At 32.0% G+C, this 12,898-nt stretch overlaps 1 protein-coding gene across 6 annotated transcripts; it reads right to left on the bottom strand.

Annotated features, from left to right (window-relative positions):
• Nucleotides 1-67: 67 nt before the first annotated feature.
• On the bottom strand, nt 68-3,655 carry LOC137811597 (uncharacterized). Of its 6 annotated transcripts, none has more exons than XM_068613396.1 (6): nt 3,065-3,655; nt 1,625-2,229; nt 1,461-1,522; nt 804-902; nt 508-684; nt 68-395 (listed from the first exon to the last, which is right to left on the bottom strand). In XM_068613396.1, exons 1-6 carry the CDS (start codon nt 3,631-3,633, stop codon nt 354-356), a joined length of 1,554 nt encoding a protein of 517 aa, XP_068469497.1. In that variant the 5' UTR covers nt 3,634-3,655; the 3' UTR covers nt 68-353. The 6 variants fall into 6 exon arrangements, with proteins under 6 accessions (XP_068469497.1, XP_068469499.1, XP_068469498.1 ...); XM_068613398.1 differs by having other exon boundaries at nt 1,625-2,193; XM_068613397.1 differs by having other exon boundaries at nt 804-904; nt 1,493-1,522; nt 3,065-3,624.
• Between the last annotated feature and the right edge of the window lie 9,243 nt (nt 3,656-12,898).

Here is a 12,898-nt window from a genome sequence, read left to right as displayed (position 1 = left end):
TTTAAGACATTGTAGTTATTTTTTTTCTAATAATTGGTATTTAATATCGTGTTGTCTGGTAGTGTGATAACCGCTAATCTCTCATCAAGTACTCATGTAATTTACAAATCAAATACTAAGACCAATCCTTCTGGTAATTACATATACCTACTAAAGCAACAAACAGCTTATGAAGTTATGATACAAACATAAATACAACAGTAGATCCCTCAGCAATCATTTGTACAAAAGATCTCATACTTTCAAGTTTCATGGCTTTAGATTTATATGTGCGGCATGTCAACCAACACTTGGCGTCTGTCCACAACTTTCCAGACAAAACTGAGCTTATCAGGATTAAAGACATCCACTGGCTAAAACGAAACATCTTCAGAAATAAATGCAGCCCAAGCATTCTGTTTCAATGTGAAGTTAAAATCAACATTGATCCTCAGAGCATACTTTATTCTCTAAAAAGAACAATGACAGAAGCAGAATTTTTCCATAGGTCTAAAAGTTTTTACGTACCTGAAGAATTGAGAAAGCCTTCTCTGCTACATACTTTTGTAGGGATGTTGCTCCTCTTTGCTGCAGTTTGTCTGGATGCAGGCATAACCTTGCTTTCTGATAAGCCTTTTTCACATGTGAGCTTTCTAATAGACTCATAAGAGGAATAGCATACCAACCACTCTCGGGCCTTAGAATCTGGTAATTAAAAAATAAAACCAGGTCAATTCTCCTGTTATATGTTTGTCAAAGTGGTATAAAACTACAGATTTGATAATCTGTCACTAGTACGAAATCATCAACAAAGAAAATCTTACATGATGTAGTGATGAAAGTAATAGCCTAATATCTGTTCGCTTGCCAGATGACCACAATCTTATATCTCTGTCTAACTTTTCTATCTCTGTCTGTTGCTTCTGTAGAAATAGAAATTACTATAAATAATCTTTAATATTATAACGAAGTATAAATAGAAATAAAGGAAATCCTAATATGAACCAGTGCCTTTACAAAGTATGCAAGTTTTAACTGCTTCAGAAAATACAAGTAATTTTAGGTAGAAGTTAACTTTTACTCATTTTTAATCACATACACTTTCTTTATTATTCTAATCTGATTCTGGTTCTGTATGGCTTTGATTTCATCCTTAGTTCAGACATCCCTTATATATATACAAGAGTATATTCTGCCATTTACTTTCTTATACTACCTTCTGACAACTAGTAAAGTGATTTTGTGAAATTGGAGGTTGTGTTATCAATCAATCTTTAAAGATTGACCAAGCATGGAGTGGTTGAAATTGAAATTACTTCAGAAAAGATTGGTTGTTATTAGATTATAGCCTCTCCCTTTTTTTCAATTTTACAAACAAACATCATATTTCAAACATTGTTTTCATAAAATATCTGGTTAATCTTTGTATCAGTTATATGATAGATCTACTGATACTTATTTAAGCTTATCCAATACATTACCTCCATAGTGTGAACTATTCCAATCCCATCATCACGGTGGCATTCACTTGCATCAGATCTTCCTGCATCATAAGGATACACACATAAGTGTCTACTATTGTCTGCTTCAGGACTACAATATGTGTTAACTTTGTAGGAAACTTCCCCTTTTCCAAGAGAATCACCTTGTCTTCCAATAGTTTGCTCATTGCTATCATTTCTCGCGCTTGATTCTTCATCAGAGTTTCGTGATTGAAACTTCTCTTTGGCCCATGCAATTGCTTCATCAACGGCAGATGCTTCACACTCTTCCCTTCTCAGGTTGGAGTTGAGTTCAATGACATAGGAACTCATAACTTCATCATCCTCATCCTCATCCTCGTCATCATTGCCTTCTACAATTTGTTCTGAGAACACATGCTCACGGACTGAAAATCTTGCCTCGGGTTCTTGATAAAGCGAAGAAGAGGCAGCAGAAAATGGGGAATTGAGCTCCCAGTCATCAGTGAACACTTTGACGCTTTGGTATGAATTGGATTCAAAACTAACGGTTTCTGGGGACGAGACTCTTCTTGAGGATCCTAAAGGGGAGCTTCTGAAGTTCTCCTTGAATTCCTTATTATTATCCTGATGTTGAAATTCAAATAACTGACGACCATTGCATGCAAAAAGTGGCACCCCATGTTTACTTGAGTGTTCCTCAGCCTCCGGCACCACGGTGGATGTGTTCCATCTCCATGAAACATTGATTGGCCTGTAGCAATCACTAGGAGTACTCAGAATTCCGTTACTGCATTACCATATTTTCACGAAGTTATTCTCATTCTTTAGTCCAATTCTGTAAAATCAACTTGTTGTAGAAACTAGAAAGCCTAAACAGTTGTAGATTATAGTTATTTACAATGAAATGGTTTGGTATAGTCTCCAACTTCATCTAGCTCTTACCAAATCCATCTTCTAAATAATCTCTAATGTTGGTTGGATATTTGGTTAACTTATTTCAAAAAAAAGAAACTATTATTTTATTAGTAATTTAGAAAAAGCAAGCAACTAAACTTTACAGGTCCAATTAAAAGCACGTAAAGACATGTTGCTACATATATATTTAATAATTGCTTCAGATAATTTAAATTTAAAATACAACTTTTAAAAAGCCTCTATTAAAAATCAATAAAATAGGAACTTATCTAAAATGCTTTTTTTTATCCTATCATAGATTTTCATATAATAAAACTATCTAGTTCATAATAGTTATTTTGAAAAGTTATATCTGAAATATAGTTCTGTTAATAATACACGAATTTAAACTCTAAAAATGAAACACTTTCAAACTTGGGAAAGGAAGCAAGAAATTCAGCTCTGGATTGCACTCTTTCTAAACCATGTGGCTTTATTTGATTAAAATTTATTCAAAGAATTTAAATCTCCATTTGCCAAATTTCAATCAATAAGCATTCTTCTCATCCCACCAATATGTACAATTCAACACACCAAGAACAAGGAGATAGCACATGCAAACATAACATAACTACCAAATAACCAAGGGCATAAAATTCAAATTCTTAGAAAAAGGTAAAGAGTTTTTAGTTTTGTTCTCAATGGGGAATCTTATCTGTTAGCAGTACCTGAGCTTTGAAGCAAAACCACAGAGTGCCACGTCATCTCCAATCGCCGGCCGTCGAGGGCTCAGCTCCTCCGAACTCAGTGCCGACGAGGAATTCTCTTTCGACAGCGACCTCGACCGCTCTCTCGATTTCCGCCCATCCTCCGAGCCGAATATGTCGCTGTAAAATGCCTCGTTCCTCGCCGGAATCCTGAACACTGGCAAGCTCCGGCCACCCTTCGCCACCGGACACGTAAACTCCGGCGCCCTGAATATTTCTTCGTAAAACGACCCGCAGCTGGAGATTTTGTGAGCCAGCAGGGTCCGCGGTGGGCCCCCAAACACGTCAGCAAAGTCGTCAGCGTCCACGGCTTCCAAATTTCCGGCGCAGGAGAAGGGGGCCTGTCGGCGGCGGGTAGATGATCGGTCCTCCAGCGATCGACGGCGTGGAAAACCCCGCATTAAGCCGATTCCGACTCTCTGTGAATCGTTCATTTGCGGCGACGTTGAGCGTTGCCGGAAAACACAATGCGTAACGCGTGCTTTATTTTTAATTATTACTATTGTCTGAGCTATGGAGCTTACACTCATATATACAGAGATGGTTGACACAGCAATGCACGCACAAAAAGATTTTTAAAAAAATAAAGAGATTGCTCAAAAATAGATTAATTCACTTTTACAATTCTTTTTTTCAATTTCTTAAAAGTAATAGTAAGTCATACCTATATGAATTTAAATTCATATAGGTTGAAGATCCACATCATCGACGGCTAAAGATTAAAACATTTCATTATATATAAATGAGGATTAAAACATTTCATTGTATATAAGTGAGTGTAAACCTCGTCCCATAAAATTAAAACTGACTTTTGAGGTTGAGGTTTGCATCCACTTATATACAATGAAAGACTCCAATCTTTAGTCGAGGTAGAATCTTCAACACATCCTCTCACGCCGAGACTGCCGACTCGTGCGTGAGACTATATAAAGATGAAATTTGCACTTCACTTATATACAACGATTATTTCTATATCTAGATTAGACAATTCTTTAAACACTTTTAGAATAAAAAAACTAAGAAAATTAAAAATTATAATTTAAAAATGTTTCTTTTTTTCGATCATATATATTTTTAGAAGATACGTTTGTATAAACTATTGAACTTATTTAGAGTTTACAAATAAAGAAAATGTTTTTCATATTCCTGTCTAGTTACATATCACTATTGATGATGAGTTAGTATTCTTTTTATAATAAATGTTTTAAAATGTATGTTTAAGATGGTTTTTAATTAATGAATCATAGAAAAGTCTTACTAGCAAATATGAATGAGGATGAAGTCATTTCTTTTACCGAAGAATAGAAATAATTTGTAAAGAGGAAGGGAAAAGGGTGAATTAAATGAGCATGGTTTATGATTTGGTGAAATCTACGATTGTTTTTGCTTTTTCCAAAATAGTGTGTGATAATTGATTGAAAATGCAAGGTGGGATTGAATTGCTTTCCTTACCTGGAAAGATGTTTATGGGGGAATTGAAGTCCCCACAGACAGCATAATGAGGCTTGTGTTTTCTTTTCCACTTTTTAGCACCATGCTTTTTATTTTCTTTTTCGGTGGGGCATGCATTTCTCTGTTACCCTTTCGGTTGTCTTCATGCCCAAAATCAATACTTCTTCATGCAACTATTTTGGAGTGTACAATTTTGAAGTTGGGGAAAAGAAAAAAGAGAATGAAGATCATTGAAGGAAAGCACCATGTTTAGCTAAGCTAGTATCCTATCAAAATTAATTATTGTTATATCATCCGAAGTTCAGAAGCTAAACCCTAAACCTCAATCATTCTCATAAATCTTATTAACGAGAATGAATCTTATTAACACAAGATTAAAAAAAGATTAAAGACAAAATCAAGTATGATGTTATAAAATTAATAAAAAAAATTGTATTATATAAGTTCATAAATACGAAGGTTCAACTCATCATTATAAATATGTTGATCAACATCATATTAATATACGTATTTATAGAGCATTAATTATACTGAATATGGAACTCCATATTATATGCACAGTTGACCATTCAATCGTTAATAAACTAAAATACTACTTCTTTTTAACCACAGATAAAAATGAATTATTATCTAAAATAAAAAACTGACTTGACTCTCGAAACATCAACGCATGTTATCACACACAAAATACAACCGACCAAGCATGAACAATTAGTTTTAATTGGGGGAATTGGCTTAAAAGGTGAGAAGTGTGTGCATAGTTGAAGAAGAAAAAGTGAAGAAAAGGTGGAAGAGGGAAAGAATGGTTGATGCATGAAAAGGGGACAATGCATGCTCTAAGTTGATTTGAGATGATCTTCAACCCTTTATTATTCCATTTAGAGATCATAACTAATATTCTTTTCATTCTTTTGATTTTGAGGTGAGGTGATGTAAGACTACCACCACCTAAACGAGTGGCCTTAATCATTCCCTTGTCTTATATTTTTTCAATCATGCTTTCCTTTCTTTACACACAGGATTCACTTTGCATTATATTATTTTCGCTGTTACAACAATATTCCTTTTATTATTAATTTAAACTTAATAATATACCAATCAAATTTACTGAAAAGAAAAAAATATTCGTGCTTCCAAATGTATCTTCATTTAACAAGAATACCCTCTTGAGCATTTCTTATAATTGATCATTTTTGCCTTCCGATAACAAAAAATTAATTTCAAATAGTAATTATAAACAGCAATAATATGCAATAACTGGTTTGAAAATGTAGGTTGGTAACGTTTAAGGATTAAAGTCCTCCTTAATACACTACACCATATTACTCTATCATATAATCTAAAATTTTTTGGTAACCATTATTATAACTCCCGAGTTCTATAAAGATAAAAAAAAATATATATAGATATGTAATAATTATATACACAACTGCCTTATACTTACTACTGTTGGATTGTTGGATTCTCTGATACAAAATATTTCATATATAACTTATTTTTCTAAAATTAAGTTCCTAACAAATTGGTATCATCATGGAGTAAGTTCTATCTTCATAAAACATACCACAATAAAAAATAACTTAACATAAAATAATTTATAATCAAGCAGAATAATATATATATTCCATATATTTATAGAAACTTTTACCTCCAAAAAAGACTCTTTAAAATTTGTAGATAGGAATCACATTTTTTGTTTCCACAAAAAGTCTAAGAAATCATATATACCTCCTCGTCCTTCTCAAAGATTGAGCAACAATACACATATTGATAAGAGACAACATATTGATAAGTGATAGGAATTTGAAAACGGAGTATTCAAGTAAAGAAGAGTTTGGAGAAGATTTCTCAAGAAGATAAGTGAAAATAAAAATATAATATATTTAGAAAGGAAGACTTTCACATGAAAAAAAATAATTTGAAAAGAGAGATATGATAATAATTTCTAGAATAACTTATTCTAGGACAAAATAAGAATAATGACGTATGCCAACACTTTTATTTGAAAAAGGAATCAAGGGCTGATGTAGGAGACTATGATTCTTTTGTCTAACAGAAAATGTGATATGTGCCAACTCTCCTTGTGTTTTCCATGGAGTTTCCTTTCTCCACACCTTTTGAGTTTATCAAGATCCTAATAAATGCATAAAAAGGTCATGTCACTTAGGGAGATGAGCATTATCAAGGATATTGCATAAAAAAATACATTTAATGCAATGCTTATATTTAAGCTCGTTAGGTGTAGAAAGAACATCAAAAGAACTGAAGCTACTCAACGGATAAAAATGGTCTCTTGACTATTATCTTCTTCCAACACCTATATTAATCATAAAGAAGAAGAAGATGAGAGAAAATGTTACACTATGCCAAAATGTTGTTCAAATGTTAATCAATCCTCAAAGCTTCAAAATGAGATCCCAAAGCTGAGAGGAGTGAATTTTCCATATTAATGGATTAGAAGAAGTCATCAGAAGAATTCTAAGTGTGTTCATTCAACTACCTAGGAGATAAAGCCTAAACTTTGTATTTGTCAGAAGACATAACCCCTTCCTACAATGCAAGATGATCTAAACTAGAAGAGAAAACCTAAACATTATATTCTTTGAAAGACGCAAACACTCTCTAGTAGTCAAACTACCCAGACAATCGTTGAAGTCTTTAACCTTCTTATGTTAGCTAGAAGTGGCTAAAGGACAAAGAAGATTCAATTAAATCAAGACTGACTTGTGTCAAGAATACTCAAAAGAGTATCCAGAAGTTGCTAGTAGCCCAAAGAATATTCCTTGACGGGTTAATTAGGCATGGTTGCAATATAAAAGAATACTCAGTTAGTCAAAAGTTTCTAGGTGCAAAGAATACTTAGTGGTCAGCTAGGAGTGTCTTGGGTAAAGAAAGGGGTTAGCTAAGAGTGGTTGTGAGCCTAAAGAATATTCGAGTGTACTTTGCAGCAATAGTCCTCCTAGTTGAACTTGGCTTGTTGGTTAAAAATTGGATGTAGCATTGAGACAGACGAACCAATATAAATTGTTGTGTACATTATCTCTTTCCCTTATCTCTCTTACATTACATGATCTTATCATTTGTGCTAACTTAAGAAAGAGAGTAGCTATGAATAAGAATTTCGAAAAGAATTTCCAGTAAGTAATTATGTTAACTATTGAGGTTGTGTCTATTCCTCCTAGTCAGACACAATATGGTTGTACAAGTCTAATAACATATTGCTTATTAACAAAACTATTCTTTAAACTATCAACATCAGAACATGCTTGTGAAAATTCCTGTAGTTTGCACGAACACAAACAAACTTTGTAATCTTGAAAACATAGGTGTAGAAAACATTATTTTCATTGAAATTGATTTTCTTTTACTTGTTTCAACTTTTGAGTCATGATATCATGCTTGATGACAAAATTTGCATTGTAGTAGATGTCCATCATTTTTCCATATTCATTATTATAAAAAAAAACATACAACCTTTTATACAACAATCTATCATGTTAGCCTTCAACCCCGACTTTAACACGAACCTTTTGACATCATAATAACTTTTTGGCAAACCCTCTTTGTAGGTGTAACATCCAAAAACATTATTGTAATAAAATTCAAACATTGGTAAGGAACATTCCTATTAGACTTGCAGGCTAAAAATCTTAAACACATTAATAATTTAGAATCTAAAGCCCCTTCAAACAATGACTTATTAGCCTCTAACAACATATCATAAAATCTTTGAGCTTCTTTATTCAAAGGCTCTTTTATATTATTAAAATTGGATGGTTAAAATGATTTATGATGTCCAAGAGCATTATACATGTCCTTCATTGCCATAAATGGTTCACTTTACCATTAGTTAAAGCACCAACATGATTGTTGTTAAAATGTGACATTTCTTCACCATGATCATTCCAAACATAATAGTAAGACATGAAACCATTTTTAAAGAGTTCAATCCTAACCATTTCAATTGATTTTTTTTTTTTAAATTGACATTTATTGCATGAACATGTAGTCTTCCTTTCATTCTATTAAGACTCTTGTTAACAAGCTTTAATGTCAAACTCTTCAACCCCGTTTATAAAACTTTCTTTTAAACTTCTTTTACCACTATAACATCTATCATATATATCCAACTACGATTTGAATAAAACCATCCCATGTTCTGAATAGAAAAACATGAAGCTTAGTTTAAACTAACTAAATTATCTTTTAAACCACAAAGTTTCAAATTTAGGGTATGAGATTAAAGAATTTCAACTCATGGAGCACCAAATCAGTGTCGTGATCATGATCAATTAAACATAAGCTAATAAGTGGAAAATTATCCTTTGACTTAATTTTCTTCATACCATTACTATTAGAGTTTTGCTACCATTTTTCTTTTGTAAAAAATTACAAGAAATGAATTTATTTGATATTTTTCTTTTAGATTTTTGAAAAATCAGAGAAAAATTTCATAAAACAGAAAAAAATGATTTTTAAAAAACATATTGAAATTGATTCGTTGTCTACATAGTAATCCAATTAAAGAAGTGATACATAGCAACCCAAATCCTTATGAAACCGATATTCTACTTTATCTTTTCATATTTAAAGATAGTAAAGTTCTATATTCATAAACAAACCATCTCTTTATGCAAAACTATGATGAAAACAAAAATATAATTAAAGTTTCCTTTATGATGAAATAGATGGAGCTATAAAATCAGAGAAGCTACGTACATATGCTAAAATATACGTGTCATTGCATATAACTACATAAAGATGAAGCAGGTGCATAATTAGAAATGAACATCCCAATTAATGATGTGTCACCAGCTAACGTGGGGGTCGAAAGAAAAAGAAACAAAAACAAGACTCTTCCATAAGCCATGTAACTACTTGGTACATACACTTGGCTCAACCATGCAACACTAAATCATCATGCTGTTTTTTTGAATTTATCCTTCGTTTTGAAGCAAAATCATTTCTTGATTAACTAATACTAGTCAATAAAAAAGTTAATAATTAAGCTTTTAACTTGGTCAACTAGGATACTTTCCGTAGTTTTGTTTGTGGGATATATTATTAAATATGTAATTAATTTGGGTGCCATATTTTGGCATGTCATCTATCTCTATTATTTATAAGAGATCGCATAGGAAGAACTAATGAGTATAAAGGAGTTCAGTCCATGAACAACGGAAAAAATCAATAAGCAAAGGGAAAAAATATATAAAAAAGGAAAAGAAAGGAGTAAAAGTGATTCCTATTAGACATACACCAACATAATATTTCATATTGGCATTTCTAAAATCACTTCCTTGACACAGGATGAACGCGTTGAATATGAAGATTTTTTTTATCGACAAAAAATAATAAATTAATATAAAATATTTTAGAGATACCTCAATCCTTACATAAAATATTGGTTAAGATATTTAATCTCAAATCATCTAACTATAATAAAATCAGGCAGAGAGACCGACTCATTAAATTTACCTCTCAAATTCTTAGAACCTTTAACCGACTTAATGCAAATCAAAACCTCTCCACACCATATCAATACTAAAAATTAATACCCTATTCAAGGGAAAGTGAAGTTAAAATATCTTTGTTGAATGCATCAACTCAGCAGAAGTGTGGCATCACGTTATAATAAATCAAGGTATAGTCCATGTCATATCCAATGGCACTGATGGATCACAGATTCAATGTACGGCTGCAGAATATTCCACGAGGCGAATTTCTGGTTGAAGAAAAGGTCCACACATGAACACAAACAAATGATGTTTTCTTACACAACTTGAATCCACTTCTGAGTCAAATCCAAACAGAAAAGAGTGAGAGAGAAAGAATAGAAAAAAGGCATAATACGAATGCTAAGTGTTTGAATATACAATGTAAAACTAAAAGGATATTTTGCAACTAAAAGGATGTGTGTGTCCATTATCCATCCCTGCCTCTGTTGAGAAGAGAATTTGATAATGATACAAATATGCACACAGCATAAGAGCACATTAAGGGATACAGATACTGCCAAATATATATTCATAATGTATTCATTCATCAAGCAATTGCATATGACGCAGGGAAGTAGATTGAAGATTGAAAAAACAATCACAAGCAAGCAAAAGGAGTAGGCTAACTACACTGCAATGCCCAAATCTTTTAGCAAATCCTTTGCTTTCACTACAAGAAAATCATGAAATAAAAATCAATTTTAGATACCAAAATAATTAGTTGCAATAGTAATTAAATTATATACCATTTTAAAAATTTCAAAAAATTTTGGTTTCTAAATTAGTTTTTATTATTGTTAAATAGTTTCTAAATTGGTATTTAATTAGCAACCAAGGTTTTAACTACCAATTATTTAGTTTCTAAATTTAGTCTCTAAAACTTTGGTTGCTAATTAGATACCAATTTAGAAATTATTTAACAATAATAGAAACTAGTTTAAAAACCAATTTTCCTTTTAGTTTCTAAAATGGTCTCTAATTTAGTTATTATTGCAACTAGTTATTTTAGTCTCTAAAAATTGGTTTCTATTTTATGATTTTCTTGTAGTGTTGTGTTGCTTCTGATATGGTCTCTTCCTCAATTGGATCTTCTAAAGCAGCATGACCATCAATTCCTACAAGCAAGGGGACCAACATTTGTCTTGTTTAGAACAAACTTACAAACCACATCCAATTAAATAAGAGTAAAGATATGTTTGAAGAAAATTTATTCATAAACACTTCTAGGAGAGAAATAATAAGAAAGGAGATAATATCTATAAGTTAAAATTAGCTTATGAGTTAAAGAATATAATACGAAATATTGTTACAAATTAATCTCAATGTTAAAAAAAAAATGTAGAATGAAATCAATCTAAGTTGATATTTGTTGTTCAGAACATTAAGAAAATAACTATATGATCTAATGTTCTATTTTGTTATATATATAAAGAAACTTTCACATTTAAAAACAACAATTGATTTTGATCTTGATGAATGGTGCTATCAACTAATAACCAACAACCCAAAACATAATCAAGATAGACAAAGATTGAATCCTTGCAAGTGTTTACCAAAACCAAAAATTGGAATCTTAGAAAAGTTTCAAGTATTACTTTTGACTTCATATTCAAACCACCTATGGTGCTCTCCCCAAGGTAGTCTCATAAAATAGAAGGAGAATGAGCCCCAACAGGGATGTCAAGAGGAAGGACACAAGAAAAGAGACATGACAAAATGCACAAAGTTGAGTGATGAAAACGACGAACATGAATCACAACCACAACCAAGGAGTCACCATGAACACGAAGAATCAAGCTAACACAAAGAAACAAATGACGACCACTGAATTTTATGATTTGAAGAGGAGAGTTTATTATTGGAAAAGATAGAAGATAGGAGAGTGTAAAATTTTGGAAAAATGGGTGCAAAAAGTTAGAAATACTTATTAGATCAATTGAATTAAAACGAACATAGTAAGTAACTTAAAATTATGGTTCTAAATTGAACCAACATAGTAAGTATTTATTATGTCAGTTTTAATTTCAACTGACATAATAAATAGTTACTATGTCGGTTCAATTTAGAACCATCATTTTAAGTTACTTACTATGTCAGTTTGATGTTTATTATAAAAATTTCATCATCCCACTTTTTATGATGGGTGAACTACAATCATCATAATAAATCGTTATTGTTTTTCTATTTTTGTAGTAGTGAATGTTAACTCGTCAATCAAAGAAAAGTCACTGATAATTTGAACAAAAACAATGAACAAAAGGAAAACAAATCACAAGAGATGCTTCATTTCAATAAGTGTTTATCATCAGGACATATCCATATTGATAGTGTTAATATATAAAAAGGCAAATGTAGGACCTCACTTTTTAGTTTTGCAAACATTTGATGATACAAACCAACTCGATAAACAAATGACTAAGGACACCACAAACTCTTCACAACTAGGTCATTCATCTCAACATAAAAGACAAGGTCTCACCAAATCTCAGAAGAGTCTGAGTAGAGGGAGAACCAGACATGAACCAAAATATCAGTTGTTCTTCATTCTAGTCTTCTTACAAGAAAAGTTAAGTAAATAAATTGGGCTCACTTTGAGCTTCAATTAGAAAAATAAACTAGAAGAGGGTGTACTTAGTAAAATGGGCTTGTGCCAAAGCCCACCTTAGCCTAGCTTCTAGAAACTCTTCCATGTGCTCACCTTTGACCTAGATTTTAGAAGACTTTCCCCATGTGCTCACATTTGACCTAATTTCTAGAAGCTTTCAGTCATTTACACCCCTACCCTTCCTCTCTTCCTCTCCAAGGCACTCATATCTATAAATAGGGTGTCTCCACTCTTATAAAT

Source organism: Phaseolus vulgaris, chromosome 2 (genome assembly GCF_000499845.2).
Source record: "Phaseolus vulgaris cultivar G19833 chromosome 2, P. vulgaris v2.0, whole genome shotgun sequence".
Classification (NCBI taxonomy): Eukaryota; Viridiplantae; Streptophyta; class Magnoliopsida; order Fabales; family Fabaceae; genus Phaseolus; species Phaseolus vulgaris.
This window is presented reverse-complemented; position numbering and strand designations above follow the sequence as displayed.